This window comes from Eublepharis macularius, chromosome 2, assembly GCF_028583425.1.
Source record: "Eublepharis macularius isolate TG4126 chromosome 2, MPM_Emac_v1.0, whole genome shotgun sequence".
NCBI lineage: Eukaryota > Metazoa > Chordata > Lepidosauria > Squamata > Eublepharidae > Eublepharis > Eublepharis macularius.
In genome coordinates, this window is record NC_072791.1 from 79,525,147 (window position 1) to 79,551,394 (window position 26,248).

Below are 26,248 nucleotides of genomic sequence, written 5' to 3' on the forward strand. Positions count from 1 at the left end.
CCTGGCAGTATTTCTTACAGATTTGCTCTCCATTTTAGGCGTTTCTTGCTGCCAGAATACTTGCCTTATGCTGGGATTTTTCATGAGCGTGGACAGCCTGGTTTGGCCACTCACTCCTCTGTTAACAGGGTCTTGGCAGGTAAGAGTCTTCTGCTCCCCTTTTTAAAATTAGGCTAGGATTAGCATGCAAACTTGCTGTTTTAATTTACAGATCTAGATTGGCTATCACAGTTACTAAATCTATCTCTTTAGAATTGGGGATGTCACTAGTAATGCACATTTTGTAATTTGCGAGAATGTATGTAAAGGAGAGTTTAAAAAATCCCATCCAATCCCAAATATGCTCCCCCCCCCTTTAAAATTAATGTTCTGACAAGCTAATGATCAGTTTGCTGAAGTTCCCTCTGATTCAATTATAGGGTGCCTTGTTCATGTTCTGGCTCGTAAAACTGCTCAAGAGCAGTACAGAGTCAATTATGATCCTAATAGGTGCATATTAAAACTTTGGGTGTATCTGCTTATAGTGCACATGCAGTTGAAGAGAGTTGTGTGTGTGGATGGAAAGAAGACAGATAAAATGGAACTTTGGTTGCCTGGAAATGAAGATTTGTGATGATAGAATTTGTTCGTGGTGTTGGAATTTTATTTGCTCACTACCAAATGCAAGAGTGATCTAGAAATGTTAGTCTGTGTAACATACTGGCATGCCCTTAGATTTTAAAGGGTACTGAGCAAACTGGATACAAATGTTCTGAGTAAGTTGAGTATTTTGTAAAGTCACTACAATTGTTGTGCTTAGACAGAAAAAAATGTGGCTTCTGCCTGTTACTAGCAGAAGATTATAGCCAGAAATGTGAATTCTTGTAAATATGCACATCGTGCAAGGTATGGGCATAGAATTTGTGCGCATAACCATATCTAGTCCTAATGATTATTGATCATGACTACAATACAAGATCACTGCCTCTAGCAGTGGAATCCTTTGTTTTGGTCAGTAGATAACAGATGGTTTTGGAATTAGTCTCTTGCCCTGGTACTCCACCTTTCATAAATCCTATTTCCAGAATGTCACTGCTAATGACTCAAGAGGAGGGTTTTTTTGGTCATATCTAGTAAATCTCCTTCCTGAGGATGAGCAAAGGGACATTCCAATCATACTTTCTGGTTTAGGGATCCTGGATAGAACTGGAGCCTATTATCTGGGCTTTCTCTCACATTAAAGTACTTGTTCAAAGTCTTTTGCTGTTCCAGATTGAGGTTAGGGAGCCTCTTTCTTTGAGTCAGTCCATGATTAACTTTCTGCTTTGTATGTCAGTAAAACACTCTCCCCTTCCCTGGCATTTTTGTTGCAGTACTTCTAGAGGTTACTAAGTATTATGTGCTTGATGAACCTGAAGCCTGCCTGTTGCTTTTAGTTAAGACACACATCTTTTCCCTTTTGCTGATTGTATGTGTGGGATTTTGTTTTAGGCATATGGAAATAGCTCACTGGCAGATAATTATTTGCTGCCAGGCAACACTGCAGAATTCTTCTCCAGCTCTACTTTGTTGGAGACATCTGCTTTTACTTTTTCTTATATAGAATTCAGCTACTTTTTACTTCTGAGAGCAACATGAATTTTTTTTCTAGCTTCCAGTGGTTGTCTCCTTTCTCTCATGTGGTCATGAGTGGTTTGTTTATGCTCATTCAGAATAACATCTTTGAAACTCAGGAGACGAGTAAATCATTAGCACCACAGAGACCAACTTTACCAAAGTATTCTCTAGCTGTGAGCAGTCCCTAAACAATAATGCTAGGCATTAAAAAAAGCATTGATTTCTCTAGTACATACCAGATAAGGAAATACTGGAAACCTATGTAATTAACACTGAGCTAAATTCTCATATTAATACTCTGGCCAGGGAAGCAGGGCTTTATGCTCATTTTAATACCTTGTTTAGCTTTTTACAATGCTTTTTGTCATAGTCCCACTATATCTTGTAAAGCCCTTGATTGCATCCGTAGTGCTTCTTTGAGGAGGACCATCAAAGTGACTAATCAGTGGCTATATATACATGGTAAACACATTTTTGTTCATCTAGATGTAATGAAGAACATCGCAAAGATGACTGAAATATTCTTAATTTATAGACTATAGCTCTGAAGGTGAGAAGTTGTTATATTGATGATGCTCAGCTCTAGCCAGTTGGCAATATGTTCAATTAAAGCATTGTCTGAACTGTTTTTGTTCCTGATGCTTTGGCAGCTTCAGAAATTCCCCTACTGCTTTCTCTGCTGCAGTCCTCAGAAATTCTCCCCAGACATACTATCATAATATATAATTTTTAAAGAAGCCAAACCAGACACGATCTATGGTTGTTGTGGATTTTCCAGGCTGTATAGCCGTGGTCTTTGCATTGTTCTCTGGATGTGAAAGCCTTTGACAATATATTAAGACACGATCTAGATTGTACTTAAATCCAGAAAATCTATTACCCTTGATTTGTGTCTAAGGCTCATTCATCAAAAACTCTTCTATGAGCATATAGCTGTCCTGCTAGATTTAGCCACCCAGATCTTGCTGAGTGATGCCTGTTGGCACTGCCAAACTCCTACAACCAGTCTGGGCCACATGCTTTGGGGATACCCTAAAACTACACATTTATGGCAAGTTGTTATACCTCAAATTAATCTCACACTCTACATCAAATTATGCCTCACAGCCAATAAACTAGTCCAGGGCTATATACCTTCTCTACGGGCATTTCCCAAGCATAAATTGTTACGGATTCAAAGGGCAGCCTTGCAGCACTGGAAATCTCGTATTCTCCATCTGTGGATGATTGAGCCAATAATATGTACAAGGAAGAGAATTGTACTCAACAGACAAGAAACTCCTGAAACCTTCACTTCTATCTGGCAAGATTTCTTGTACCTCTTTACCACTCCTTGCTCCTCTGGATCCATATTACTGCCTCCCTGCCTCCTCACTCTCCCCTTTCTCCAGTGGTCCTAGGAGTGGAGCAGTCCTTACTTTTGGGGAGATAGCACCTCCTCTCCAAAGGCAGGGTCAGTCAGCTGATTTTGATCCTGGAGGGGCTTGTCCCTGGAAATACCAGTCTTTCTGGCCCTGCCATTCGAGCAGGACATCTTCAACACTCTGCAGAGCACAGCGTTCCTGGTGAAGAAGAAACTGCCAGAAATGAGCTTGGTATGGCAGCGCACACCTATAATCCCAGTACTCAGGGAGGCCCAGGCCACAGGCAGTGCGGAGCTCGCAGGAGAAAGGAAAGGCCATACCGCCTACGCAATCCCCGTTTCGCTCAGAGCGACGGCGAGCATTAGAGCCAGTGGCCCTAGGTTGCTACTAGGTTCCACGGCCACAACTGCAAAACTCCACTGAGGTTCCCCACCTTCGAGTTGGGAGGAACCCCCCCCCCCCAGATGGCCAGAGGGTGCAGTGTTTGAGTCCACGGTAGCCTGTTGTAGAGGCCGGTATTATCGGGAACTCCCTCAGGCTTGGAAGGAGCAGCCTCCAGCAGCAGCAGAGGACCTGCTCCAACCCTGGCAGCCCCAACTGAACCGTGGTAAGACTGATCCTGTGGGAAATGGGGGCAGCAAAAGGAGGGAGGGAGGAGAAAAGAGTAGCAGAAGCCTCAGAGCCAGCTCGCCCTAAATAAAAGGGAGCCCTCCTTTGTTTCTCTTTCCTTTCAGCTGGGACTTGTGAGGTGCACTTTCACTTTCATTTCTCCTTTTGGCAGGAAAATTTCTGTTGGCAGAATGTCAGCAAAGGCAGGCCTAGCCACCTCATCGGCCTCAAAGAGCATATGCTTGCGGCCTAGATTTTCCAAACTCCCAGGCCTCCGCCCCTTCTAGGCCTTTCAATAGGCCAGTGAAAGAGAAATGTCCAAGGGCCTGGATGGCAGAATGTCAGCAAAGGCAGGCCTCCACCTCATTGGCCTCAAAGAGCATATGCTTGCGGCCTAGACTTTCCAAACTCCCAGGCCTCAGCCTCTTTTAGGCCTCTCAGTAGGCCAGTGAAAGAGAAAAAGCCCAATGACATGGACCTGCCAGGCAAGAATGCCTGGAAAATTTTCTGCTGGTGGTAGGTCAGCAAAGGTAGACCTAGCCTCCTTCCAGGCCTCAGAGAGTGCAAGCCTGTGGCCTAAACTTGCCCAACTCGCAGGCCTCGGCCTACTCCTGGGCATCTCATGAGACTAGTGAAAGGGAGAAGGTCTGGGGTTTGCATGCACCAGGCAAGGAAGCCTGAAATGAGTTGCTGTAATGTTATGGTTAAGTGCTGGGCCATGAATCATTACCCTGCTGGTTTGAGTCCCATAATTACTTGAACTCGGTGGCTGACCTTGGGTAAAAGTCTCAATTACCTAGCGGTTCCAGGGGAGTAATGATGATTCTGACTTTATCACAGCCCCTGACTGTGATAACACAATCCAGGCAAGCCAGATCTCAATACCTCAGGAGGATTGGCCTTGGTTAGCAATTGGATGGGAGACCTCCAAAAAAGACCACTGTTGCAGAGGCAACTATGAATGGATGACATTTTCCACCACTAAGGGGAAATAAATTACATGCCCCGTATTTACATAGTTGCAGCTATAGTTACTATTTAACAAACGAACTGGCATGGCCCAGGATGGAAATAAGGAATTCAAAGAGGTCCTGAAGGCACACCAATAAATAGTCTAGCGGCTGGACTCTCAGATGAGCAAGAGAGGCATTCCAGTATGGGGGTCTGACTCCAGATAGGTGTAAAAGGGTGCCCCCTCCCCAAATTAAAGAGGAGGCAAGGGCCATTAAGAGCACATATCTCGGTTAAACCTTCAACCTGAGGGCCCTGCACTATCAGTTTTCTCCCTCAGCCAAGAAGAAAGGGGAGCTGTTAAAAGAAGGGAAAATTCCCTAGCAGGTCTTCCTCAGGAGCCGTATCCTAGAAATCTCTCTAAGGTGATGAGGATCCTGGCGTCTTCTCCCTTAAGGACTAAGGGGTTGGAGAGAATCCTCATAGTACCCCTATTTAGAGACGAATCGAGGGTTCTCACTGTTGCTTTTTGGACCACTAACATTCCAGAGGAGGATGTGGAACGATGGCTAGAGAGACACTGCAAGGTATTGCTACCCCCCCAGAAATGCATAAATGCGTGGGGTGTGTGGAAAGGTGAATACAAGGCAGTCGTGTCATTGCAGAGGGACCACCGTAGCAACATCAGACACGTTCCAAAGTATTTTTACTTAGGGGGCGATAGGGGTGTAACTAGATATAGCGGGCAGCCTCCTGCGTGTTTTCAGTGTGGAGGATTTGATCACATTCGACAACACTGCACATCGTTTTTGTGTGCCGCTTGTGGAAGGAGGGGGCATGATTCAATCCGCTGTACTTTTGAGGTTACCTGTAATCTGTGTGGTGGGGAGGGACATACTTATTTGCTGTGTCCGGATGCCTATTACAACCGGGTATTCCCGGAGGCCTACGAAAGACTTAGGTTGTCCCATATACACAAACAGAAGTCTCCTCGGGCTACACCCACTCAGGAGGAAGAGGGGCCCTTTATGAGTCAAGAGAGCACAATGTGTAAGGATAGACAGGATGGTGGGGAGGAGGGAGGATGGACGGAGGTGAGAGGAGTGTCTCGAGGCAGAGTAAGGAAAGGGGTATATACTGCGTTGCAGAAGGTGGCACATAATAACACAAATAGGTTTGGGATTCTGGGAGTGTGTGAAGAGATGGATATTGAAACCCAAGAGGAGGTAGGTGGTGGTGAGACTCAGAGATTGGTAGGGGAGCGAGTACGAACAAAGGTGCAGAGACCAAAGCCACAAAGAGAGACAAAAAAGGGGGAGAAAGGAGAGACAAAGAAGTTGGAATTTTGTATCAGGGAAGATTTATCTGAAGACGAGCTTGGAAAGTTGTGTAGTAAAATCAAGTGTAAACTGCAACAGGTGGATCAGGAGCTTCAACGGTTGAAAGAATCAGGAGGTGCTAACGGATCAAGTGAAAGGTTTGAGAAGTTAAAGAAACAGCAGGATGATTTGAGGAATCAAGTCAATTCTATCGATCATTTAATAGGTGGAAAGGTAGAGCAAATGAGAAGAGAGCGTGAATCTCTACAAAGGGACAGCTCAGATTCAGAGATGGTAGTGGAAGAACAGCTCCAACAAAGCACAGAACAAAGCAAGAGACAGATGAAGAGTAAGAAAAAGTTGAATGAAAAGGCTGTGGAAGAGAAGGGAGAAGAGAACAGAGTGAAGGAAAGAACCCAGGAGGGAGTTACAGTAGCTGTTGACCTTGTCCCACCCCTTTCTGTTAACCTATCAAAGGATGATGCAACTAAGCCTGGATCCTTGGTCGTTTCCCAAGGGAAAGGGGGACCCTCTGGGAACCCCCCGGATCACATATCCCCCTCTCCTGTGAACCTACAAAATTCAAGTAAGGATACTGAGATGGCCACTCCATCGCCATCACCCCTTTGTATGGCCACACCACCTGTTTTACAGGAGGAGGTGGAAGCTCAAGTTGAAACACCGATGGACTTAGAGTCGACTGATGTTGTTCCAAACATTTAAACTGCTAACCTGTTAGACTGTCAAACTATTTTACTGGAGTGGATCGATAACCGTTATAATAATAGCACTAATTTTCTTTATTCATGGATATATTCAAGACTTATAAGATCCCAAAGCTTTTTTCTTTGTCTCTTCTTTTTTCTTTTACTAACAATAATCCTCATGGCATTGAATATTGTTACTTGGAATTGTAAGGGTCTGCGTCAGGCCGTGAGGAGAGAGGATATATTTTATCATATTTCTAAGATGTCGGCAGACATAATAATTTTGCAAGAGACAAATATTGCCACTCCACGAGATAGGTCTTCTGCACAAAAAGACTGGACTTGGGGTCCTTCTGTTTGGTCTCTCAAGACAGAGGATGGAGCGGACGGAGTGGCGGTTCTTTTTGCGACTAAATCCGACTTGAAAGTGGTGAAGGTTATGGACGCGGTACCGGGCCATTTGCTTATTGTTGACTTTAATTTGAAGAATGCAACCTTTGAAGCCGCTGAACTTAGGTTCCGTTTATGCACATTGTATGTTCCTGTGACTGCCAACCAGCGGAAAGATTTTTGGAGATCGCTGGAAGATTTCACTAACACCAGGCGATCCTTGCTTGTGACAGGAGACTTTAATGTCAGATCTGAGGTGAATGATAGACTTAACCTACGTAATGCAGTAATCTCTGGAGAGACAGCGGCTCCTCCGCCGCCCTTGAGACAGCTAACTAAAGAAGAGGTTGGATTGAAGGTCATGCTAAAAGATCGCCTCGGGTTGGTAGATATGGGGTTACAAATGGATGGAGAATTGGACTATTACCTTGTGCCTTTTCGGGAAACATTTTTGAAGAAATATCCGATGGAGTTGAGCACCAGAATGACATATTATCACCCTCTTTGTGTTAGTAGGATCGACCGTGTTTGGGCCCCATCAGAATTTCCCGTTACATCCTACAAAATCATGGTTACCACATGGTCAGACCATGCTATTCTCTGTTTTTCTTTTGTGGGTCAATCTGGGAAGAAGAAGTGTAGGCTCCCCTGGCGTCTTAGAGAGGTTGATCTGCGGACCTTCCGTATGGAGCCGGAGATCCTGATAACGTTGGAACAGCAGAAATTTTTGAAACCGGAGATGGACATTTTGGTTTGGTGGGAGAAGACTAAAACCGCTATAAAACATGCGGCTATGCGGACTAAGAGAACTCAAGGGACATACGAGTTGTCTTATCACAAAGCAGTGCAGAATGTGCTTGTGTGCAGGTGGAGGATGTCTAAAGGTCTCAGAGTTAATGTCGATCGGCTTAAAAAAAACCAAGAGGTGATTAAAAATTATCGCCTAGCGTTGCGACAACAAAGGAATCTCTGGTGTGCAGCCATGTCGTCTGGGCTGATCATCGAGAAGGGGGAGTGGCAGGAGGATCACCTCCCTCACACTGGACAGTCTTTATGTGCACTAAGGAAACCGGGCTCAACAAGGGACCTGATCCGAGACCCGGTGGAAATTGCAGAAGAGGTCTCCAAATTTTATACAGACTTTTACGCCCTTCCTGAACATCCCCCGGTCAAATCTTACATCAGACAATAAGTGGAGAGTCAGTTAGATTCAGAGCCGACACAAAAGGAGGAATTTGGTTTTCTTTCAGATCCTGTTTCAGAAGAGGAAGACACCTTAGCTCTTCAAGCTGGTCGAAGGAAATCTATGCCGGGCCTGGATGGTTTACCCTACAGCTTCTATAAAGATTTCAAAGAACACCTTGTCCCGATGCTGACAGAAGTCTTTAACTCGATGATGGAGAGATCCCAAGTGGGGAGGAGTTTCTTGGATGGTTCCATGAGTCTTTTGTATAAAGTAGGAGACCCCACTGTTATTGGGAACTGGAGACCTCTCACCATGAACAACACTGACTACCGTATCCTCACGAGGGTGCTTAACAACAGGCTCAAAAAGATCGCTGATCGACTTGTTATTGTTGGGCAGACAAGCTCGGTACCAGGCAGAAGGATGGCGCATACCACGTGTATATTTAGGCAGATTTTTTACCGCTTACAGAGAGACAAAGAACATCTACGTCTTCTGCAGTTAGATCAAAGTAAAGCCTTCGATCGGGTCGACCGGAAATACATGTGGGCAGTGCTGTGGTTTCATGGTGTCCCAGAACCCTTTATTGATTTGCTGCCTGCCATGTATATGGGCACCAGGGTGGTGCCTATCATTCAAGGATGCCAAGGTTCCCCCTTTCCGGTGCCAACTGGTGTGAGACAGGGATGTCCTCTTAGCCCCCTCTTGTATGTACTGACCCTAGATCCTTTTCTTAGGGCTTTGCACAAAGACCAGCTCTTCAAGGGGATTTCACCGTTAAATGACTCTACCTGTAGAATGGTTGCCTTAGCCCATGCTGGTGATTGCTATGTGTTTTTTCGGAGTCAGGGGGAACTTCTGAAAGTACAAGATCATTTGCGTGCTTATGAGAGTGCCTCAGGAGCTAAGATTAACAAAGGAAAGAGCAAGATCTATGACCTGAATGGTCGTACGGGAGTCATGGAGATGATACCGATGAGGTTTATGACAGAGAACGAGGATGGTACACAGGAAAGTGAAGGGACAGGAAAGATTGAAATCACAGAACTGAAGATTTTAGGAGTGAAATTTTCTGTTAGAATTGATGGGTTGAAAGTCATATGGGAAGGATGGAAAGGTCGGGTGCTTGAATACTTAGACAGGTGGAGAAATTGGAAATTATCCACAGCTAAAAAGATACAATTTTTTGCTACTTACTGCGTCCCCACCGGGAATTATTTGGCCTCAGTGTATCCCCTGCCGGAAGCGACTGTGTCTGTTGTTACCAAAGCTCTCTACAAGTGGATCTTCTGCTCTCTTCATTTTCCGTTATCCAGATTGGTTGTCCAACATAAACATAAGGAAGGAGGTCTGGAACTACCTGATGTGGAACTCTGGTTTCTTTTGATCTTTTTAGTTTTTAATTGCGGAACCTGGACATGAACAGCACCGGGTGAGGTGTCGCAGGCAACTTACACCAGACAATTTTTCATGAACAACTGGACAGAAATGAAATGGGCCCAGAAATGGTGGCTGGAGGGATCTTTCCCTGCACGGTTTACGGCCTACATGAAAGGACAGCTTCCTGACTTTTTAGTGGCGATGGCCAGGGGAATACAAAAATATCGCATCGCTGCGTCTGAGGTTCAAGAACGCCCTTCGGGTGTTAGGGGTGAAACTGGGAAATTATACTGGACCATCTTACAATGTGCTAAATTGACCCCTTATGATGAGCAGAGACGTTGCAAGGATTCTTTATCTTCCTACCTTAAGGACCAGATTTTTCCCATCCCTACCTTTCAGGATTTCACCATCCCTTACGCCCTACGGGACTTAAGATGGAGAGCTTATCACCAGGTGTTGGCAGTGGGAATGAAGAGATTTGGAATATCAGAGGAGGAACAACGTTGCCCCAGAATAGCTTGTAAGGCTCTGTACCCTGAACAGCACATACCTGAAACCATCCCCCATGCGGTCAAGGAGTGTGTGGCAGTGAAAAGGGAATGGGCTGGGGTATCTAGAGCGCTCCAATGGCCTTTCTTGATTAGTCAATTGTGGGAAACTGTAGTTTCTGGCTTAGAGCCAGCGGAGGGGTTTGAGGGTTCCAAAGTAGATTGGCGTAGAGGGGGAGAACGTGGGGGATCCAGACAAACTGGAGCGAGGAATACTAGGATTCCATGGGCAATAGTTAGATTAGTTAACCTTATTTTCCTTAGCGTTATTATGAGGAACAGGAAGCAAGAAAATTACTCTAAAACATCAGTTCTATTGGTGCAAACCATTTCTTGTGTAACTAATTATTTGAGGACGGTAAGGAGATGGGAGGAACGGACCTTAAGAGCAACAAAGAAGGGACTGGGGTGGAATAGATGGAGATGGTTTGCAGAAGTCAATCCCCCAGTACCCTGAATTAATAGACATCAGTGTTTAATAATACTCAATAAATTGACACAGAGGCATAAAATTGTGGTTCAAAAATATAAAAATATAAAAATATATAATGTCGTTTATTTGTTACAATTATGGTTTGTAATTTCTGCTGCACCTGTTGATTTCTGCTGCACCTGTTGTTTTCTTCTTGAAGTTTTTCTTCTTGTAGTTTTCGATAGACTTTTCATAAAGTTTCAATGTCTTGCTAAAAGTTATTTAAAAGTTTTTTTAAAAAAAGTTATTTCATGTTTTTAAAAGTTCCTTTAAGTATTCTTCTGTGATGGCAAGTTGCTGTAATGCTGAATCAAGTTGTTTTCTTGTATGTATGTAGAATGGTATTTATAAATAAAAAATCTATTTTCCTAAAAAAAAAAAAAAAAAACTATTTTCCTAGAAATCTCTCTAAGGTGATGAGGATCCTGGAGTCTTCTCCCTTAAGGACTAAGGGGTTGGAGAGAATCCTCCCTAGAATCAGGAATAATCCCATCAGGGATTCCCTTCCAGTAGTCTCTCATACTTGTAGAAGTCTAAGAAGGAAACTTTGGCAAAACTAACTACTCTTATTTCCTCCCCCCCCCCCCAAGTCTTATACATTAGATCCAGGGGTTACTGAGAGGATCAAGCTGCCATTGGTGGATGATCTGGTAACCAGCCTGCTGTCTAATCCTGTGCTACTCGTTGACAAGGACAGACTACCTAGGATTCTAGCATCAAGCGGTTTGAACTGGCTATGTGCAGAAAATAGGAAGTTTCTGCTACATCCTTCAGAGCATTGGTGACAGCTGCACTCCTTCCTAGAGTCACATTCTCTCAGGTCTCAGACCTGGCTGCAGTGAGCAGTAAACTCCTGCCAAAGAGCAAAACTAAGAAAATAACCCTGGCAATATGCTGTGCTGTGGTCAACAAGGGCCATAGTTTTCAGGCAACCAGGCACAACACTTAGCTTAGAAATTGGAACGTGGACCATTTGCCCCAAAGCCAAAGTAACCGCGGTTCCTTTCAAAGATATCAACCTCTCTGGAGAAACTCTAAATAAAGGAAAGCAGACCAAACATCGAGAGGAGGGTAGTACCTTCTCCCTCAACAAAGCCAATCAGAATACTAAAGGGCCAAAGAAAGGAATTCAAGGCAGCAGGCGCGATGGTGTTTGGGGGATGCTTACAATGTTTGGCAAACCCTTGGCAGCTAATAATAAGAAACATGTGGGTGTTGGATACTGTGATCAGCGGAATTCAATTCTGTGACACTTGGTCCCTTTTCCCCTAGATCCAAAGGAATTTGGTCAAATAAAATAGACGCCTAGGAACAAGAAGGTCGGAATGGAAAGGCTAAAATTTGTCATGACTGCCATTTAGAAGGGAGATTGTCTGGCTTCCATCGATCTCAGAGGCACTTCCAACATTGGGCCCTTTCCTTTAAGCTGATAGAATGGCTAGGCCATGGAGAGTGGCTCCTTTCCCATATCCAAATGACATCTTGATCTGTGCACTTCAGAAATGCCTGTTGCCATACCATGGGGCATTAGATCACAAGAGGTCCAAGATAGTTGAATTGCCATAGATCCTCAAACAGGAAAACAACCAGTGGTTGTACCTCATTCAGTCCCATGGTGGTGTCCCACTCAAGGAACCAGAGAGAACAGTGATGACCATGGACATGTCTTTGGGGATGGGGATCCCACACCCAAGGAAGAATGGCATAGGTCATCTGGCTGAAGGACAAATGATCAACAGGGTAAACCTTTTGGAACTCAGAGCCATCAGACACGGTATGGTGGAATCTCAGAATCTTCCCACTGATCACTATATGTTTACACAGAGGACAACTCTGAGGCGGATTGGCTAAGCCAGAGAGTGATGAACCAAGCAGAATGGATGCTATCCAGAGAGATTCCACAACTAGTCTACCACAGTTTTCAACAAGGCGCAAGAAGAAACCCTCAAACCATAGGGATAGATGATGTGAGCAGCAAGCTGCCTTCATATGTCCTGTATGTCTTCCATAGTACAGTCATTGCACAGAGTGTTCAGAAGAACACCCAGTAAAGTGCAGAAGTGATGCTAATAGCAGCCTTCAGGTCCAGAAAGACATGGTCTCAAAACCTGAAGAGTCTTTCAAACATGGATCCATGGCACCTCCACTGAAGGAGGGCCCATTGATGCAGGGATCAATACGGCACCCCTGCCCAGCTCTGACAAGCCTCACGGTGTGGAGGTTGAACACAAACAGCTAATAGGGTTGGACTAAACAGAAGGCATGAGTGGTACTATGCTAGCCTCCAGGAAGAGTTCCACAGAGTCTATAAAAATTCCTGCCAAGTTCCCAGAAGAGTGCTTGGATAGAGTCATGTCATGTTTTGGAGTTAATTAGGGAGTTACTATCCTTTCTTCAAGAGGAGTTGAAGAAAAGTCTTAATACCAACACCCTTAGACAATAAGTAGTGACCATCCCAACAAATAGGGGTTCTAGGAAGGTATGTTCCCTTATATATCACCTTCCTTGCAATGGATTCTAAAAGGGGACCTCATTGTAGAATCTTCCAAGGATTCGCTGTTTTTTCCCCCACATTAAATCTTAATCTGATATTGAGAGCATTATACAAAAGATGCCTTGAGCTTATGATCTCATGTCCCCTAAAGGAACTGACCTTTAAAGCCATCTTTCAGATGAGAACAGCTAGACAAGTGTCAAAATGACAGTCACTAGCAAATTATGAACAAAAACAACTTTCTTCCAATGGGGAACTTCATGTTGTCATAGTACAGGAGAGATAGTACTTCCCTTCTTCTAATCTAATCCAAAACACGTGAAGAAAACAAACAAACAAACAAACAAATAAATCTCACTATCTTGATATATGTAGAGATGTGAGATTCCACTTGGGCAGGACTAAGCAGTGTTTCAGAAGTCTGGGGCGCTAGTTGTGTGTTTGCAGTAGGTCCTTCTTGGGACCCAGAGTGTCCTTTTCTTGGCTAAGTAGGTAAAGCAGAGGATACATAATTCTGGCATGTCAAGCCAGAGGTCTGGAGATGCCCATAGATGTCAGGGCACGCTCACTAAGGGAAACAGCGATACAGGTAGCCTATAAATCCTTTAGTCGTTAGAAACGATCGATAAGGTGGTCACATGGAAATCAGTATATTCTCTCATCAAGAAACATGGGATAGATAAGTTGTCTTCCCCAGAGACAACCTTTAGCAGGAGGGTACTATTGCACACCCTCTAGGCCTGGAGCCAGACTACCCACCCTGGGGTACACTGCTCTTGTATGTCCCAAAAGTAAGGACTGCCCGTAGGACTACCGTAGAATGGAAGGTTTGTATTCACTTACCGTGAAGCTTCCTTTCTCAGTGGTCCAGAAGTGGGGCAGTCCTGCCCACCCGAGTTTCTTGCGAGGTGGCTTCTAGGATTGGATGAAGAGTTAGGATGGTAGTCTTCCTCCCAGTGGTTTCAAGGGAGGGATCTTTCCATTAAAAAAAATGAGGGGAGTTATTATTTTCCCTTCTGGTACCATGATGGGGAGTCAGGGCTTGGGAACAGACGGGTGATTCCAGGGACAAGCCCCTCCTCTCCAGGATCAAAATGAGCTAACTGACCCTGCCTTTGGAGAGGAGGAGCTATATCCCCAAAAGTAAGGACTACCCCACTCCTGGACCACCAAGAAAGGAAGCTTCATGATAAGTGAATACAAATCTTCCATTCCCCCTCCTTAATCTCTGTAATTAGCTGTTTGAGTGTGTGCAGCTTTTAGTTTGTTCTTGTTGATGGGCTGTGTTGGGGAAGAGGATTGGTGGATGGTAGAATTACAGAGAGTTTGTTATATTTACTATCTTTGTGGAAAAACAATAAATCTTAATGATGCTCTATTATCCAGTTCTCCAAATCTAGAACCTATATCCTGGATGAAATTACTTCCTATTAGGGAATTCTGCATCTACAGAAAGTGCTTTTTAAAAAAATATCACTCACCTTATGTAACCTACTAAAGTCAGGTGATTGACTTGTGATGCATTCCATTCCAGTAGGAATTAAAGCTGCTGTTTTAAATGCCTTAGGTAAATGGACAATTAGTGGTAGTGTGTTGGTTGTTGCTTCAATAATTAACCCGATTACCTTTCATTTTTTCTTTAATGATGGAAGCGAGCATGTTAACAAGCTGGTTTAGTTGCCTAGGAAACAATATTCCAAGCAACTACTCAGACTTCCTAGCAATACTAGGTTAATATTTCGCCTTCATTCCCATTTCAAGTTAACATTTTTCTCTTGCTGTGAGAGTCTCTTAAATAGGTGGATTTTTTTTCTTTATGATCTCCTGTCCTTTATCTGGTACCAGTGTATTGATCAAACATAAGTATCGCTATGCAGGTTTGGTGTGTGTGTGAACTTTTAACTTGCAGGATGTGCTTGATTGTTGAATGCCGAATGTGCAAAAAATGTTAACTATACCATTAAATGATGACAACAAATATTCCAAATCCCTCATTTACTCCTATCCCCTATCCACTATGTATCTCCTAAACTACTGTTCTGAAGCAATCTTGGAAGCTGAACCATATTGTAATATCTTGGAAGTTGAACCATATTGTAATATCGTTTAGCACAGTATCGCCCAACTGCTTTAAAAAAAATTTGGAGCGTGGATTTTGAACCTGTTTTTATGGTACAAACTTTATCAAACTGATTTTAAAAGACAGCTTTGTTGCATGTAAAATCACAATGTAGAGTTGAAAGTTTGCTTCGTCAAATTACCTCTTCTAAACAGTAACATCAGGGTAACCATAGTGGCTTTTTAATCCTGTTCTTCTGTCTTCTTTATGATAAAAAGTGATTGTAGAACATGGGACAGATCATGTAGTTTGGCAGCATGCTTATTGTCCATTATCTTTTTTGTTTGGAGCAAGATCGCTCAGGAACTACATAACCAAACCTCCTTCAATTTTGTGGATAACCACTGATGCATTATTTAAAGGTCACTTAAATGGATACATAAACTTGCTGTTTTCATGGACTGTAGTATACCAGAGCTAGCTTTGTCAATATCAGTATGTGGTAGATCTAGAATGTAACAGGAGGGTTCCTGGTAGATAAGTAGTTAAGCAGCGGAATAGATTTGTTTTTTAAAGTGATTTTTTTCTCCTGCCAAGTAGGAATTCTTGTTTTTCTTCTGTGCATTTCCAACATGGTAACTATATGGACTAGAATCTTGAACTTGGTTTATGTCCCAGCTCTGCTTTCCTGGTCTCTATTTTAGTCTTTGAATGCTGGGGATTTTAATGTGGTAACATGGAGGATGGTCTGAACTCTGAATAGTGTTATAATATTCACTAGCATCGCACCATGAGATTTCTAGATTCATATTATCTCTATTATGTGGGAGGCGATATTATATGACAGCATATTTCTATCACTGTAAAGAAGAGGGTGTTAGGAAATGATTACCATTCTCCATGCAGAAAGCTAATTACCACCATCATGTCAGAAAGGATATTGGCATCGTGATTACATTGTTAAATGATGATGTGAGCATTTAATTACGCTGGTTTTTCAACCTGTGTGATGCAAGCCCATGGACCATGTTCACTTATTTGAGAATCTTATTACTAGGAGTGAAGAGAGATTTAGTCTAAAGATCTAAGCTGTTTTTTGTCTGTAGGTATGATTAAATTTCTGCATGCAGTTACTGTCAGTGATTGATCTCTCTAAATACAGATAGCCTGCTCTTGGAGCTATTTCAGTTAATTATTTTAATTACAAGCGCAAAGATCGTAAAAAGGTGTGATGACTGTCATGTCTGCCGTCTTTGGCAGAAGTTGGAGACTGAATGGTTGGCTGTTTCTGTGGCAATAAATACCTTAACAACTAAAAACAATTATCAGTAAAATGGATTCGTTATCAAACTAGTAATTTAAAATGTTGAATATAATGTATTTTAATGTAAGTAAGTAAGGGGATGGAGGGGAAAAATACTTTGTAGTTTATTCTGTTTTATATAGTTATCTCTGGTAACTATGTTATATAATTCTATTTTTCTTTTTGTATAATTTCTTATTTTGTTTTTTATAATAAAATATATTGAAAATTAAAAAATAATAACTACCTTAACAAATCAGCAAACTTTTTACTTACACACCCTTTTGTTGTGTACTGAAGGGCGGTATATAAATCGAATGTTGTTGTTGTTGTTTCCATGTCAACCGTTTGGGTCAGAACTTTCTTCCAAGACCTTTTGACTTGTGTTCTTGGTTAGTAACCTAATGATAGCTTGGAGTGGCAGTCCAGAGAACTGAAACCCCAGAAAGAATCAGATGCGGTATTTAACCAACACTTCCTCATGTTTAAGCTTTATTCCAACATCTCTTTCTTCAAAGAACAGTGAGGAAGCTGGCCAGGTTGTTGTTACCCTGTCTAGTGTTTTTTGTTTTTTTTAAACTGTAGGAGTGTCATCAGTTTGGTGGACTGGGTCAGGCAGGCAAGACCTTTTCCAATGTAGACATTCTGTATTCTACAGTTTGTTCTCAGAAGAAGGCAGGGGTAACAGCTCCTCAGGACGTGATAGCACAATCTTAGCACTCACCTTTCTGAAACTTTAGACCCCTGAGTATTGTGACTTGAGTCTGAAGCATAATAAAGATTACATAATAATTCTCTGATGGAATTTGAAAGAGTAAGGCCTAATTGTGTTTTGTTTTCCAGTACATGTTTTGGGATAGATTTTTAATAAATTTCATTAATCTTAAACAATACTGGATATTTTGCACATTTGACATACAAGACAGGGTGAAAAAATTTGCAAGGTGATGATCCAGGTTTAGCTGAATGAATAGCTACTTTAAAACAGGAAGGATGGTAAGGAGAATTTTTTCATACATCGAATATGAACTCAGGTATCAACAACTGTATTTTGCAAGGCATAAACAAAAAAAGTGATAATGTTTATCAAGGATCAAAAGGAGATTAAAGGCCACTTGGATGTGTCCCAAATATTTATTGACCACTTGGTGTTAAATCAAGTCATTAGGATCTGCCTTAGGGGAAAGCATGTATATGTTTAGGAGACAACTCGACAGAAGAACAATTGTAAGCTTCACTAAGGAAAAGAATCTGGTCTGACCGTTCAAGGCCAACAACTTAGAGTGATTGATTGGAGAGCTCAAACCCCTTTCTCCTAAAACTGCACCCAACTACCCAAGACATGAAGGTATAGTCCAAGACAGAGTTACACTCTTCTAAACCCATTAACTTGCTGGATGGGCTTGCAAGGGTGGAGCTCTGTTTAGGATTGCACTGTGAATGTACCCAGAGGACTTTTAACAGCATTGAGTGCAAGGGTCCAAGCCAGGGCTCTGCCTCTTTAAGATCTTTAGAGTTGAACATACACGGCTTATGTTTTTATATGTGAAAATAGGGGAACCAAATTCTCATTTGGTATTGGAGTGAGGAACAAGTGGCTTAAAGATATCACAGATTTTTTTGTGATCAAAGGTTTGCATTACTTTACCATTCCAATGTGTTGCATATTCCTAGTTATCAGTATGCAGGAAGGGATATGTGTTTGCAGCAGTGCTCTGATCTCTGTGGGCGATGAAGAGCCCCCTGAGGCTCTGGCTCTCTCTCCTCGTAGGCGTTCAGGCTCACTTAGTCAGCTGTAAATGTACTTTCTTGCAGCCTACTGGGCCTTTTAAGAGGGCATTACCCAGAATCCACAGTTTCTGCATAAAGAGGGAGAGAATGACTAAAAAACGCTTGAAACTGCAAGAGTTGGTGCATTTTTTCATAGTGGCCCACATTTGACCATCTGTGATAATTTTACTTAGTCAGTCAAAAAAAGGATATTCTGATGATGCCTTTATTATAGGGCCTTAATATGCCAAATTAATTTGAAGATAGGAGTAGTTTCCATTAAACCTGTCAAAGTGGTTGAACACTCCCGTTGCTTGTTGCTAGAATCAGAGAATCTGAATATATTACAACTGTCTTAAAGGTGTCCTTTAAAAGTCCTTGTTTTTTATTTTTTTATTTTATTATGTAATGTGAACTTTATTATTATTAATTACTATAATTATTATTAGCCTTCAGTTCCAGCACTGCTAAGATCCAGAGCTCACGAATGTACAACTCTAGGATGATGATCAATAAGTAGGATGATGATCAAATGAAGATTGAAAATAATGCACAATTTTTTCTCTCTAATTTTTAGTATCTCTAATCAGGACACCTTTTTCAGCCAGAAATGAAGACTATAGAGATTGAATAATGCCATGAACAGAAAATGTATACTGCCCTTCTCCTAAATAAGCCGTTTTTATTGGGATTTTGATCAAACACTTGGCCAATTGTAGCTATTGGTGACCATTCCTTATTACAGCCATTGATTGTGTTTCCTCTTTAATTGTTTCCTTGTTCTACAAGGAAAGCTAGGGCATCAAAAGATGTGCCTTGGACTGGTTTAAATTGTTTCTCATAGAACAGACTCAAAGGGTTGCTGTTAGAGATCAGCTGTCTCCAGAATGGAATTACCTTGTGGGGTTCCGCAGGGCACAATCCTATATCCCAAGTTATTCAACCTCTGTATAAAGCCTTTAGGAGAACTTATTTGCAGCTATGAAGAGGGATGTCATCAATATGCAGATGCAGCTTGGTTGCAGCTCAGCTGTTATCAGGAGCAAGCAGGAGCTTGAATATCACTCCCATCCTGCAGTCACTCCATTAGCTACCTATCAATTACTGTGCTCAGTTCAAGCTATTGGCTATAACATACAAGGCTCATCACAACCTTGATCCAGCATACCTACAGGACTGCCTCTCTCCCTATGTCCTTTCACAGCAGCTTTGCTCATCTAAACTGGATGTCCTGCACATGGCTGAAATCAGCAGCTGCCCATACATGTGCATTCTCTGTAATGGCCCCTGTCCAATGGAATTGCCTTCCTGAGGAAGTCAGCCCCCTGGCCTTCCACAAACAATGCAAAACTAAATTACTCAAAGGGGTTTTTTACACAGATAGGAGGGCTGTATTGTAGGGAGATGATCTCAAAGAGATGCTTCACTAATGAGTTAGGGGCCATAGACTTTACCACTATGTTGTCATACATTCTATCTATGGCTTTAAGTATGTTTTATTTATTATTTTATTTATTTATTTCAAATTTCTATTCCTCCCTCCCCGTGGGCGGGCTCAGGGCAGATAACAACATATTAAAATACAATAAAAATTCATCTACATTAAAACATCATTAAAACAGCAGTGTATTTCTGTTAATACACATTTAAAACCGGATGGTGGACAGCCTTCACAGGGAGGGTTAAGATTTTATACACCTCTTTTTTCAGGCTGGTAGATGCCCAGCCTCAGCCATATGCCTGGCGGAACAACTGTATCTTGCAGCCCCGGCAGAAGGATAGTAGGTCCTGCTGGGCCCTGATCTCAGCAGACAGAGCATTCCACCAGGTGGGAGCCAGGACTGAAAAGGCTCCTATTGCTTTAAATAAAGCTCCTGTTGGTTTAAGTATGACCTTCCTGGGTAGTTCTATGTTGTCTAATGTCAGTCCTAGAATTGCTTATGCTTTGTTTCAGCATTTCTTCAAATTATATTGAATTTTTGCTAATGTTATGTCTTTGTAAACTTGCATTAATTATCCTATGGCATTATTTTGAAATTGATATTGACTGTGCTAATCTCACTGTATGTAATCTGCCTTGACTCTCAGTAAAAAGGGAAGACTATAATTCCCACTGCAAGTACCACCATTATTTGGCTTGCAATAAGTGAGATCTACCAGGCTACTGCTGCAAAATGCTGTTTTACAATTCAGTTTTGCAATTAGATCATTTATATTGACCCCTACCATGTAATTCACTTAGTCTGTATTACTTTTGTTGGTGGAGGATCTCTCCCCTTCACCTCTGTCAGTTTCATTATCTTGCATAACTGAATCACTATGCTTTGGCATGTATTTTCACATTTTTTAAAAAAGCTGACTGCTTTGTCTACCTTTATTCCTTTATTGAGTGTTCAGATTCTTTTATTCATTTGCAATATAATTCTTAACCCTGGTCATCCTAATCTTTGTCTCAATTTTATATAAATTATATATATGAATTCTAACTGTTCTGACACTATCATATTGATCACTCTCTTCTCCTCCCTTCTCTTTCCCTGAATGTCTTTTTTGTTTGTTTGCAAGCCTGAGGCAGGTTCCTCTGTATTAATGAGAGACAATTAGGGAGACAATTGTCAGAAAGGAAGGATATAAATATAATAAATTAATAAACCTCAGAGTTGCAGTTGCTTAGTTACTGCTAAAAATAAAAATAAATTACCGTGACCCCCTTTCACATTGCCACCCACCTTAAACCTCCATATGCATGTTTGGGGCGCTTCACAGGCAGTTACGGGAAGTTACAATATGCCACCTGTCTAACCTCTGTTTATCAGGCAGAAAGCCCTAACCGAAATCTACACAAGGCTCCTTCTCTCCTCTTCATAGAGGCTCCACCAGACAGACAGTCAGCTCCCTGCTTTTGCTTCCCCTCACCCAGGTACTGCCCAGGGCTATTAAGGAAAGGGAACTCAGAGTTAACTTTCTCTAATATGCTTTCACCATTTCCTTAAACGTGGCCCATTTGTTATAACCAGAGTGTTTGAGGTTTGTGTGTGTGTGTGTCTTATTTCCCCTCGTCCAACAACTTCAGGCTAGCCAGGGTTAAAACAGAACAAAGACTAACTTATTTATAACATAGAATTTAGTAGTAAATTATTTCAAAACTCATAGATATATTGTAGTTGTACATAGGGAAAGATTACTGTTACAGAACAGATTAACAGCCGGCTATCCTTCTGCTGCTGTTCCTTAGCAGCCTTCAGTAACTGCCTTTCAACACACTTTCAGCTGTCACTAGCCCAGAAATCCACCAGCTCTCATTGGATGTTTTCCAGGAGAGAATGAGCTGGAACCAGTCCTGTTCATCACATGCCCACCTCCTAGGCATTGCAGAGGTGGAGGCCTATTTTTAGGTTCCTGCTGGTGACAGTGAGGGCTTATACCTTCTTATATACCTGTACATAACCCAGGTAAACACATAACATTTTCTCTATCTTACACTTGGCTCTACAAACATTACATGTTTTGGTTTTCCTGTTAACGAAAAATATAAATATAACATATTTCTGCTCTCCTCATATTTACACACTTCTTGTCCCTCTCTTTCTTTTGGACAAGGTATCTACATCAACACTTTTTATGTAAAGCCAAGGTCAAAATCAAGACCTGGAGCATAGTTCTCCAGTGTGTTGTGGCTCTCTTTTTACAGGTTGCAATGACCTCAAATGGTAGATTCTTCTCCTCCGGTGGTTGGGGAGTGGGGCAGTCCAGACATTTGGGAATGTAGCGCCTCCTCTCTGATGCAGGGTCAGCCGACTCTTTTGATCCCGGAGGGGAGCAGCTTGTTCCAGTGTTCTCCAGTTTTTCTGGCCCTGTCTCAGTGCAGAACTGCTTCGACTATGCTCAGTAGAGAGTGGCGATCCTGGCAGCAGAAAGGACGGTGGTGGAAGATATAAACGGCACAGTAAGCTCCAGGGAGGAATGGGGCTGGTGTTTTCTGGCTCCCCTTCCCTCCTTTTTTTGTTATCTTCAGAAGGCACAAAGCTGCGGAGCTTCCCTGCCAATGGCCATAGGCACTCCCTAGGGCCACAGGGGGTGATTGCCCCCAGAGACACCACGGTGGGCACAAGATCCAACAGTCCTTGATCTTTCCAGGACCCAGACAAAACGTGGACTCCCGAGGAGGGCTCTGCTCAACAGGGTTAACCTCCCCGCCCCATCGGTTGCTACGAAGTCTGGGGGCATGGTAGAGTCCACGGCCACCTAGCGAGGAAGGAACAACAAAATCACATTCCCACCCACAGGCTTGTCCAAGGCAGGCTTCAATATAAGCATCGGAGACAGTAGGGCTACCCAGGCTGAGGGGCACTGCACCAGGCTTTCCATGGCCTGGTCACTCACCAAGGGACAATAAGCAGCCACAGCTCTGCTCTGCACATCTGGAGGGGCTGGCTGCTCCATGGGCACGAAGCAGGGTGTTTCCCTTGGGGTAGAGAGGAATTGCATGTTCCGCTCCACCAGCGCCCCCAGGAGGAGAGCCTTGCACCATGTTCCAAGCGGGGTGGAGTGGCTTGGAGCAATGGATCCCCTCCCTACCTCATCTCTCACTTCACTGTATTCTCTCCCTTCTATCTCTCTAGTTTTGGCGGGAAGGAGAGCCTTCCAAGCAGTATGACGGCTAGAATAGGCCTCACTGATGCAGCAGGCTCTGGCAGTGCCATGTGTGATCTGGATCTACCCAACTCTCCAGCTTCCACCTCTTCTCAGAGGTCAGGGATGGGGGAAAGGAAGAGGGAGAGAATGCAGGATATAGACATGAGGGGCAAAGATGCCAAAGCTAATTTATTAACATGGCTTAGGGCAGAAATTAAGAGAGAATTCAGAGAGGCTCTGAAGGAACACTCCCAGGTTAGTGCCCCCTATAGATCCTCTGACAGACAGGGAAGATTTCTTAAGAGGAGATATAGCCCCAAGGAAAGAAAGAGAATGTATCGTATTCTCCCCCAAGACCAAGAAGGAGGAGAAACAGGCTCACAGAGGCCTTAGTACCCTGCTAGACAGTCAATCAGAGGATTCACAGAGGTCTGACCCCTCCTCAGATAGGGAAGAGGGGGAGTTATCGGAAGAGAAGGAGGAGGAGGAACCAGTGCCCACCATGCACACTAGGCTTTTTCCTCAGGAGCTTTATAGCAGACTGTTGCCCAAAGTACTAAGAGTTTTGGAAATAACCCATAAACCCAAAGGTAAGGAGGAACCAGATCCGGACTTGCCAGAGGGATCAGGGAAAGCCCTCCCCAAGTCAGGAACTGTTACCTCAGGCATTCCCCTTCCAGCAGCATTTTACGACCTGATAAAGACTGAATGGGAAACCCAGCCAAGCCAAGCACTCCTTATGCAGTCTTTAAGAAGTTTTATTTACTAACTCCAGAGGCCACCTAGAAACTCAAATTACCTCTGGTTGATGACCCAATGACCAGTCTACTTCTGTGCTGCCTGGCAACCCAAGACTTGAGACACAAATAGATCCTTTTCCTATGGCAAAGCAGGACAGTACCCTAAGTGACGAAAAAAGAACCTCTCAACATGACTATCTGGAAGTGCAAATACCACAGAGGGTTGGGGGGTGCTTACACAGGTTCTCAGATGTATGGAATTGCTCTGTGATGGACAAGTGGGTACTGGACGTAGTAAACAATGGTTACCTTCCAGAATTCATCTCAACACCCCCAATCGCTTCATACAGGTATCAAAGAACAAGTCAAACAAGAAACACATACTCATACAAAAAGCCATCTGCCACCTGTTGGAGATAGGGGCTATAGAACCTGTACCAGAAGAGCACAGAACCTGAAGGGTGTATTCATTTTTCTTCATAGTCCCGAAGAAGAACGGAGACACGAGAGCAGTACTGGATCTCAAATGGCTAAACAAGTTTGTCAGAACCCACAAATTCAGAATAGAAACCATCAGATACATAATGGCAGCCATTCAAGAAAAGGACTTCTTGGCATCCATCGATCTCTCAGAGGCCTACTTACATGTCCCAATAAGGGAATCGCACAGAAGGTTCCTACAATTCGTGTACAATGGGAAACACTTACAGTACCAGGCACTGCTCTTCAATTTGAAGTCATCATCTAGAGTATTTACGAAGATTCAGGTAACACTAGTAGCACACCTGAGGCTTCAGGACGTGTCTCTATTCCCATATTTAGGTGACATACTTATCAAAGCCCCATCGTTAGACACAGGGAGGCTGTAGACCTTACAACATCTTGTTTGCGGGAGCACGGATTCGTCATAAACACGGAAAAGAGCTCACTCCTCCTCACTCAGAAAATCACTCATTTGGGAGTGGACATAGACACGATCACGGACAGAGCCTTCATATCACAAGAGAGACAAGTGAAGTTCCGATCCATCTTTTTAAATTATTATTATTATAAATTTTTATTGGATGGGTCATTATACAAATATAAAAACATACACAGTTAACTTTCCATCATATTGTAATACCCCCCCACCCTTCCTCCCCTTTCCGTTGACTTCCAACAGTTTTCCATTCCCTTTATTACCTCTTAAGTAAAACCTTAACCAAGCTAAACTGTATATAAAATAATAATACCTATCTAATGATAAATACCATTATCTAACATTCCATATCTTTTAGTACTATCTATCAATAATATCCAATAACCTACAATATAATATGTCCCCTATATTAATAGCTATATACTACATTCTAAGAATGGTCGTATTAATATATTTTATACCATTGCATATCTTTAGATAGCACTATTACATATATCTATCCTATCTATAATGTTCAAAATTATTAATATCCTTTATATTGTTATCCAATTCATAACGTTATAACCTAGTAAATTATAACATATTATACCTACATATATCAATAAAATGGTATATTATCACAGACTAGATTTTTTACTTCTAATATAATATAATGATTACTACCTCTATATTAATTCAAAGTAATAGAACACTATCCTCCCCTCAGAAAGTATCCAAATACCACACCTTCCCTTTAATGTCCCACTTTTTTTCTATATAATTCTTAAATTTCTCCCAACTTGTTACATACTCTTCCATATCTTCCTCTCGAAGTTTCCTCGTTAGTTTATCCATTTCAGCCAAGCTCAATGTTTTTAAAATCCAATCTTCCACTGATGGTATCTCTTTTGTCTTCCACAGCTGTGCATAAATTATCTTAGCCGCCGTAGTCATATAAAATACCATTATCCTGTCCATTTTGTCAAAGTCTTCTGGGGTCATACATAACTAACAATTCTGGGTTTCTAACAACTTTTTTCTTCAATATATCTGACATAGCGTCTACTATTTCCCCCCAGAAATGCTTAGCTTTTTCACATGTCCACCACATATGATAAAAAGAACCCTCATGCTTTCCACATTTCCAACATTTATCTGACATCTGACTATTTCCATTGGCTAGCTTTTTTGGCGTGAGATACCATCTATAAATCATTTTATACACATTTTCTCTTATCGTGGTACATGTTGATATCTTTATAGTATTTTTCCACAATTTCTCCCAAGCTTCCATCAATATATCTTTATTACAATTTATTGCCCACTTTATCATTTGAACTTTAACTATCTCATCTTCTGTAAACCATTTCAACAAAATCTTATACACTTTAGATATCAATTCCCCCCCTTGCAGTAGACATTGTTCCAATTCTGAATTTTTCACTCTAAACCCTACTTTCCTCCGATTCTGGTAACACTAGTAGCACACCTGAGGCTTCAGGACGTGTCTCTATTCCCATATTTAGATGACATACTTATCAAAGCCCCATCGTTAGACACAGGGAGGCTGTAGACCTTACAACATCTTGTTTGCGGGAGCACGGATTCAACATAAACACGGAAAAGAGCTCACTCCTCCTCACTCAGAAAATCACTCATTTGGGAGTGGACATAGACACGATCAGGGACAGAGCCTTCATATCACAAGAGAGACAAGTGAAGTTCCGATCCATCTTGAACAAGGTCAGAAGTCAACGAAAGGTGGAAGTGATGACATTGGTACAACTGTTGGGGACCATGGTATAGTGCCATGGCATAGTTCAA

The 26,248-nt window shown here is 42.4% G+C and overlaps 1 protein-coding gene across 1 annotated transcript in view; it reads left to right on the plus strand.

Annotated features, from left to right (window-relative positions):
* Window positions 1–26,248, plus strand: part of AMBRA1 (autophagy and beclin 1 regulator 1) — a 405,622-nt gene that overhangs the window by 172,923 nt on the left and 206,451 nt on the right. The window contains exon 12 of the mRNA XM_054971604.1: window positions 39–139. Within this exon, the coding sequence (XP_054827579.1) occupies window positions 39–139 (101 nt within the window). The remainder of the gene's footprint in view (window positions 1–38; window positions 140–26,248) is intronic.